The sequence below is a fragment of the Marmota marmota genome, unplaced genomic scaffold, assembly GCF_001458135.2.
Source record: "Marmota marmota marmota unplaced genomic scaffold, marMar, whole genome shotgun sequence".
NCBI lineage: Eukaryota > Metazoa > Chordata > Mammalia > Rodentia > Sciuridae > Marmota > Marmota marmota.
The window spans coordinates 14,968,020-14,976,448 of NW_025999960.1; the positions used below are offsets into that span (position 1 = coordinate 14,968,020).

The 8,429-nt window shown below is 49.8% G+C and overlaps 1 protein-coding gene across 7 annotated transcripts in view; it reads right to left on the reverse strand.

Annotated features, from left to right (window-relative positions):
• Window positions 1-8,429, reverse strand: part of Wnt10b (Wnt family member 10B) — a 15,806-nt gene that overhangs the window by 4,850 nt on the left and 2,527 nt on the right. For 5 of the 7 annotated variants that reach the window (XM_048802635.1, XM_048802631.1, XM_048802634.1 and 2 more), the window contains 3 exons: window positions 8,299-8,398; window positions 6,601-6,677; window positions 1,593-2,299 (listed from right to left, as the gene is read on the reverse strand). In XM_048802635.1, coding sequence (XP_048658592.1) covers window positions 1,593-1,922 — 330 coding nt within the window. In that variant the 5' untranslated portion in view covers window positions 1,923-2,299; window positions 6,601-6,677; window positions 8,299-8,398. Of the gene's footprint in view, window positions 1-1,592; window positions 6,036-6,600; window positions 6,678-8,298; window positions 8,399-8,429 lie in introns of those variants that run through there. The other 2 variants (XM_048802633.1, XM_015493299.2) reach the window with 2 other exon arrangements.

Genomic DNA, 8,429 nt, shown 5'->3' on the forward strand with positions numbered 1-8,429 from the left:
GGGGCCTGGAGAGGGCTGCGGGTGCACACCCATTGCCTAATACCCGAAGCACGCGGCCAGCTCCAGGAAAGGGGAGGGGCAGGAACCAGAGAGACCTTGACTAGGGTTGGGGCTATGACAGGAGGGGGCGAATGGGGGGCTGTCATCACTGCAGCAAGGGAGTGGGAGCAAGCTGGTCCCCATTCCTCTCAATGAGAAGAATAAAGGGCTGCTCTTCCATTCATGAGGATGGAGGGCGTAACAGAACAATGTGGGAAGAACACTGGGGCCCTGGAGGGCGGGGGTCAAAGAAAAAAGTGGGGGCCCCTGGAGATTGGGGGAATCAAGTAACTGAGGCGGTGGCTAAACCCAGTCACAGCCTCGGGAACCTCCTCCTCCTCCTCCCCTCATGTTTGCCTTGGCCCGGGGTCTTGGGTGACTCATCTGTTGCTAAGCTGCTGATAGGGGCGGCCAGGCCGGGGGAACCCAAATTATAGGCCCGGGAGGAATGGATGCGCTCGCTTGGTGGTGAGCTCAGCTGTGCTGCCTACCCTCCACCTCACACACATTCTGCTGCAGCACCACAGGCTACCACCTGGAGGCACCAAAGTATCCACAGCCAGATTCTGGTGGTCTCTGGGGAAGCCCCCCAACATTTGGCAGTTGGCCCCAACAAATCTTCAGGATTACCCTAGAGAGAATTTTGCTCCCTTTTCTACAGGGGGCTGATGGATGGGCTGTGCCTTTCCAGCCTAAGAGGCAGTTGCTTCAAAGGAAGTAGACTCCTCTGTCCACAAAACTCCCTGATTCCCTTCTTCCTTCCCATATCCCAAGGTCAAAACAAGGCTCCTCTCCCTCCAACATCTCTCCCCATGCTTATTCCAGGAGGGTGGTTTTCTCCTGATTTTCCATTTCAAGCTTTTTTGGGGGGAGGAGGGTGTACTGGGGATTGAACTCAGGGGCCCTAGACCACTGAGTCACATCCCTAGCCCTATTTTTGCATTTTATTAGAGACAGGGTCTCACTGAGTTGCTTAGCGCCTCACTAAATTGCTGAGACTGGCTTTTAACTCGTGATCCTCCTGCCTCCACCTCCTGAGCCACAGGGATTACAGGCGTGCACCTCCATACCTGTCTCTTATACACATATGCAAGTCTGTATTTGCATGTGAGTGTGTCTGTGTGCCGGGCATTGTGTCTAACTGGACTGGGCTCTCCACCCAGCTCTACCCCCTCCCTGCACTACAGAGAAACAGGAGAGGCTCCAGGTGCAGCAAAAGAGGAGGGAAACTTGGTGCTCCCCAGCAAGGGATGGTGTGGCAAGCTGGGTCCTCTTCTCTGTCCACCCTTTCCTAAGTAAATGCTCCCCTCCTTAGCCTGCGACCGTCTGGTCCCCACAGGTCCCAGCCTCGGTCCCCACCCCTTTGCCTTGGTGTTCATTGCCCTCTAAATCTGGAAGCACTCCTTTATTCTCTGTCTTTATCTCTGGCAACATCTTTGGCTCTCTGCGTGTCTGTGCTCTTATGGGTGGATGTGTCTGTCTGACTACCCGTGTGCCTGTCTGGTCCTGGGTGCGCGCCTCGTTGCCCTTCCTGCTTTCCCATGTCCGATTACCTCCAGCGGTTCGGGTGCAGAGTCCGTGACCCACACGGTTGGGTCGCCTGGGCTCCGCTCGGACTGCTTAAACCGTGGGGTGACTGCGACGGGTTCTGCCCCTTCGGCAGAGCTGCATTCTTCCAGAGCCGGGCCACTCCTCTTCGCCGCTTCCCCAGCGCCGCCGCGGCCGCCGGGAGGAAGGGAGGGAGGGAAAGAGGGAGTGATCGAAAGGGCTAGCGAACGAGCGGGCGAGCAAAGCACTAGGGGCTCTGGCTCTGCTCGAGCCGAACTGACGGGTGGCTCTGCTAGGGCTGACGAAGCTATGGCCCCTCCCCGAGCCCGGGGCATCCCCACCCCACCCCCCTTTGACTAGGGGAACGCAGCCGCTCCCCCTCTTCCCAGCGCGCGCGCACACACACCCTCTCCCCCGACGCCTGGGTTCACGCTTGGTCCTCCTGAAAGAGGAGGTGGCCGGAGTTTCTTTCACCTGCTCTGGGGTCACTAAGGACGTATAGGGAGGATGCCTGGCCCAGATTAGGGAGCCAGGACCCAGCCCAAGTGACCAAATCTTTCATTGCTCTTTGCCTCAGTTTCTCCCACCGACAGTGGGATGGGTGGACAGCTCTTTGACAAGGGGAGGAGGGATCTGGATTATCTTCTCCTTCAGGCGTTTGACAGTCACTTATAGAACCCACAAGGTGAGCACACAGCAGGGCACTCAGTACCTGCAGAAAAAGCCAATGAGACCAAGTGGCTTGGCTCCTGCCCACCTCCCAACCCTACCCCAACCCCCTGGGAGAATTTGACTCTAGTCAAAAGGTTCAGGTAGCCCCAAAGATCTGTATCTCGTGCCTATGCTTGTCTTCCTCCGTAGGCAAACTGCCCAAAGAGGTCTCCTATCATTCGTGGATTCCTGGCTTTGCACTTGGGAGGACTGTATTCCTGCTCCAGGCTCCTAGACTTGCTTCACATGGGCTGAGGAGTGCTTCAGAATCCCAAATTGAGCCTAGCTCAGGGAGAGCTGGGAAGTAATCTGGTCTTGGGGTGCACAAGCAAGACAAAATGCCTTAGGTAGCTCCAGCGGCAGCGAAGGGGTTAGGCGCCGCTGCACTCCCGCCTGACTCACCCTAGTAGCTCTAACCACTGCGGACTATTTTTGCCAGAGAGGGGCCCCAGGCTTCCCAACCGCCCCCAGCCCCTGCCAGACCACAGCCTAAGGCACTGCTGGCCCTGTGCACTCAAGCGCATTGACTCAGAGACCAGCCCCCCAACCAAGTAAGCAGAAGGACGGAGATGATACCCACAGCCACAATCACCTCTTCCTTGGTGGTGGCAACAGCTCTGCTGGGCAGCCAGCCTGGAGTCTGTGCTGTGGCAGGTCCTGCCTTATGCTGAAGGGGGCACTCCTGGCTAAGGGGCATAGCAGTCTGAGAGAAATCAGGAACTTAAATCTACTGGGATGTTGACTGGACACATACTGAACAGTCTAGGGAAGTAAGTGCCATAGTTCCTGACATTGGACAGCATGGACCACAAATGGTTGCTTTTCTTTTATTCCCCATCTCTGGGGTGGGAAGAAGAAGGCCAAAAACTCCTGAACAGCCTTCCTATTTATAGGATGCGACCCAAACACGTGTGACTGTTGAGGTCACCAGAATCTGAAAGCCCTGTCTTGTAGCTTTCATCCTTACACCTGGATTCAGTGATTCCTACCAGTGTCCTCATCCTTTTTCCTCATGTCAGCCTGGGATTCCACCCAGGTCCCTGGAAGAGGAGGTAATGAAGTTTCCTATGCCCCTTTTCTCCATGGGGACCTCATACACATTTGTATTTCTTCATGAGTCTCTGGTCTCCCTCAAGTTTTGGATTTTGTCCAGTTTTAGTTTGTTTTTGTTTTTGCCTTTGATTCTATCCTCAGACTCCAGGCAGGTGACAAGATGGGACCGGGGTCAGAACTATTGCCATAAGTTTCAACATCTCAGTGATTGGGTGGCTGTCCAAGGTGGATGTTTCAAATCCAAGGATGCATATGCCTGCTCCCTCTCCTCACTGAAGCCTAGCTCTGGGATAGGAGGCCACAAGCAGGCTGACTGGGTGGCCTGAGCTGGCCCACAGTGCCCTCAGCCCGACCGGCTGGCCTGAGCACTGACCCGCAGGCAGCTAGAGGGCGGTGGGACAGGCGGGGCCTGGAGAGGGCTGCGGGTGCACACCCATTGCCTAATACCCGAAGCACGCGGCCAGCTCCAGGAAAGGGGAGGGGCAGGAACCAGAGAGACCTTGACTAGGGTTGGGGCTATGACAGGAGGGGGCGAATGGGGGGCTGTCATCACTGCAGCAAGGGAGTGGGAGCAAGCTGGTCCCCATTCCTCTCAATGAGAAGAATAAAGGGCTGCTCTTCCATTCATGAGGATGGAGGGCGTAACAGAACAATGTGGGAAGAACACTGGGGCCCTGGAGGGCGGGGGTCAAAGAAAAAAGTGGGGGCCCCTGGAGATTGGGGGAATCAAGTAACTGAGGCGGTGGCTAAACCCAGTCACAGCCTCGGGAACCTCCTCCTCCTCCTCCCCTCATGTTTGCCTTGGCCCGGGGTCTTGGGTGACTCATCTGTTGCTAAGCTGCTGATAGGGGCGGCCAGGCCGGGGGAACCCAAATTATAGGCCCGGGAGGAATGGATGCGCTCGCTTGGTGGTGAGCTCAGCTGTGCTGCCTACCCTCCACCTCACACACATTCTGCTGCAGCACCACAGGCTACCACCTGGAGGCACCAAAGTATCCACAGCCAGATTCTGGTGGTCTCTGGGGAAGCCCCCCAACATTTGGCAGTTGGCCCCAACAAATCTTCAGGATTACCCTAGAGAGAATTTTGCTCCCTTTTCTACAGGGGGCTGATGGATGGGCTGTGCCTTTCCAGCCTAAGAGGCAGTTGCTTCAAAGGAAGTAGACTCCTCTGTCCACAAAACTCCCTGATTCCCTTCTTCCTTCCCATATCCCAAGGTCAAAACAAGGCTCCTCTCCCTCCAACATCTCTCCCCATGCTTATTCCAGGAGGGTGGTTTTCTCCTGATTTTCCATTTCAAGCTTTTTTGGGGGGAGGAGGGTGTACTGGGGATTGAACTCAGGGGCCCTAGACCACTGAGTCACATCCCTAGCCCTATTTTTGCATTTTATTAGAGACAGGGTCTCACTGAGTTGCTTAGCGCCTCACTAAATTGCTGAGACTGGCTTTTAACTCGTGATCCTCCTGCCTCCACCTCCTGAGCCACAGGGATTACAGGCGTGCACCTCCATACCTGGTTCATTTCAAGCTTTTATATCTGTGGTTGGGTGGGGAATATGGCTCAGTGACATAGTGTTTGTCTAGAATGCTTGAGGCTCTGGATTTAATCTCCAGTGCATGTGTGCACACGCGCGCGCACACACACACACACACACACAATGTTATCTGTGGTCAAAGATGATACAGAGGGAAAAATAAGGCAGGGTAAAGGAGATTGGTGATGGGATTCTATTTTATATAAGGGGACAGACGAGGAAATGAAGGAACAAAGGCATAGAGATATCTAAGGAAGGGCATTTCAGAAGACAGAAAAACAGGTGTACAGACCCTGAAAAAGTAGCATTCTTGTTATTTTCAAATAATCAGCAAAGAGGTCAGTATGGCTAAGGGGGAGGAATACATAAGGGAGACAATGGTAGGCAACAAAGTTGGAGTACTAGGAAGGAACAGGGTTAAATCACCTGAGGCCTTGTAGACCACTGTAAAGATTTTGGCTTGATTCAAGTGAGATGAGGAATGACTGGAAAACTTCTAGCTGGGTAATGAACTTATTTAACTTCCTTTTTAGAAAGGATGGCCCCTTGTGCTATATGGAGAACAGGAACAGACTGTGGGGAAAAGCTTAGAAGCAAGGAGTCAAATAGGAGGCTATTACAGGAATGAAAGCAAGAGTTGATGGTGGCTCCTATTAGCATGTAGCAGTAGAGTAGTGAGATTGGATAAGAGTCTACCTATTGAAGATTGAGGGACAGAATTTGCTGATGGCTTAACTCAGAGTATAAAGCAGATTGAGTCAAGGATGACTCCAAGATTTTTGTGTTGAGCAACTGAAACAAAGGAGTTGCCATTTACTGAGATGGAAATGACTGAAGAAAGAGCAAGTTAAGGCAATGGAGGAATCAAGAGTTCAGTTTGCACAGGTATATTTTGAGATGCTATTTAAGTGTTAGATGTGTAAGTTCATATTTCAGGACTAGAGATATAAATTAGGAAGCATAAGACTGGAAAGTTTACCAAGGGAATTCATGAAGACAGAAAAGAAGGTCAATTAAACCTGGGTATGCTCCAGTGTTTAGAAATTCAGTAAACAAGGAGCATCCAGGTAAGGAGCCTGAAAGGGAAGATGCCATTGAGATAGGAATAGTATTTCAAAACCAAATGAGAGGGGCTGGGGATGTGGCTCAAGCGGTAGCGCGCTTGCCTGGCATGCGTGCGGCCCGGGTTCGATCCTCAGCACCACATACAAACAAAGATGTTGTGTCTGCCAAAAACTAAAAAAAAATAAATAAATATTAAAATTTAAAAAAAAAAAAAAAACAAATGAGAGGAAGGAAGAAGGAAGTGGCTGGGTGCAGTGGCACACACCTGTAATCTCAGCAGCTCAGGAAACTGAGGCAGGAGGATCACGAGTTCAAAGCAAGCCTCAGCAACTCAGCAAGACCCTGAGCAACTCAGTGAGACCCTGTCTCTAAATAAAATATAAAAAGGGCTGGGGATGTGGTTGAGTGGTAAAGCACCTGTGGGTTTAATCCCAGGTACAAAAAAAAAGAAGAAGAAGAACTAGTAGTAGTAGTAGTAGTAGTTGTGGTTGTTGTTGTTGAGCAGTGTCTGCTGTTCCAGGATGGCTAACTAGGATAAGAACTAAGAATTGGTTATTGGATAGAGCAATACAGATTTTCATTAATGGTTTTGATAAAGAAGTATAGTGAGTTGAAAGGTATGATTGGAGCTGGGGGCAGTAGCACATACCTGTAATTCCAGCTCCTCTGGAGGCTGAGGTAGGATGATCACAAGTTCAAGGCCAGCTCAGGCAATTTAGTGAGATCCTGTTTCAACAAACAAACAAACAAAAGTAAACAAAAAAGTGCTGGGAATGTATCTCAGTGGTTAATAGCCCTGGGTTCAATCACTAATACCTAAAAAGAAGGAGATAAATTTTTAAAAGAGACCTTCTAAGGGGCTACCAGTGTGGTTCAGTGGTTAGAGCACTTGCCTAGTATGCATGAGGCCCTGAGTTTCATCCCTAGCACTGCAAAGATGTAATTTGAGTAGAAAGAAAATAAATTGATGCTAGAATTAAAATTAAAATTTCAAGTTTTGTAGTAAAAGAAGAGGAATGGGGCAATCTTGGACAATAATGTAGATCAAACAAAGCATTTGAATTTTTCAGATAGAAGATATTACAGCATGTTTGCATGTTGATAGATGTGTTCCAAAAGAGAGATAAATTGATGATGTAAGAAAGAAAGATGGGGGCTGAGGTTGTGGCTCAGTGGTAGAGTGCTCATCTAGCATGTGTGAGGCACTGGGTTTGATCCTCAGCACCACATTAAAATAAAATAAAATAAAGGTATTGTGTCCATCTACAACTTAAAAAATTAAAAAAGAAAGAGGGGACAATTGATAAAATATGATTTGATCAAAATAGTAATTTAAGCAGACCATATACCATGTGACTCAGACCTAGGGCCTTTCCCCTCTTTCCTCCATCCTCCTGGGAAATGGAGGAACAAGAAAGAACATAAGCTTTGAGTCAAAATGGTTTGGGCTGTATTGCTGATCACTTATTAGTTGTGACCTTGTACAACTGCCTCACTTATTGGTCCTCTGTAAAATGGGAGAGAGGAGAGAGGTAAAAGAAGAGATTTTTCTTTCCCTCCAGGAGCCATCTCTGAGTGACATTGAGGCATGATAACCAAGCTGGCAGTGCCCCCTATGCCCCACACAGGGAACAGCACCACTTCTTCAACAGAAAACCATGATGGCCATGAAGTTGAATTGAAGTCCCTGGGAGAGAAAAGTGTACTATTGTTAAGATGATCTTGGGCACTCAAAGCACCACTGTGTGGTGAGAGCAGAAAGAACCAGAATCTTAGGAGAACACAGTAACTTGGTAGCAAAATCCAGAGAGAAGCAAACACATAGAGGCCAAATTTCCTAATCTAGGTTCAGTTCAGTCAGCAGCCTTTTTCTTCCTAGTCCTCCCTTACCTTACACTTACTCTATTGCCCACCCTGTCTTTTTCTTTTTCTGTTACTTTTTTCTCAGTACTGGGGGTTTAATTCAATAACATTCCACGAACTACACCCCCAGCCCTTTTTATTTTTTATTTTGAGAAAGGGGGTCTCACTAAGTTGCCCAGGCTGACCTCAAATATATAATCCTCTTGCCTCAGCCTCACCAGCAGCTGGGATTACTGGCATGTGCAGCCTCCATGGCTGGCTCCACTGCCCACGCTTTCTAATCCTAGTCATCAAAGACTCAGTCATTCAGGCCTGGTTCATCTTCATACCCACTTCATTGTAGGTTCAGCTCTCTCCCCCAGTGATATGCACAGGTTGACACATACCACAAGGTGACACACTGTAGGATGACACAAGATACACAGGGTGACTGTGACACATCCACACATATGTAATCTTCCCATGCACACACTCATCCACCCACCTTCCAACAGTACCAGACACTCTGCATCCCTTAGTCAAGCTTCTGGGTTTCTCCTATCATAGCTGCCACCTCCTTCCTGACACACTGCCCCAGGCAGCAACTGTAAAAAAAAAAAAAAAAAAAAAAAAAAA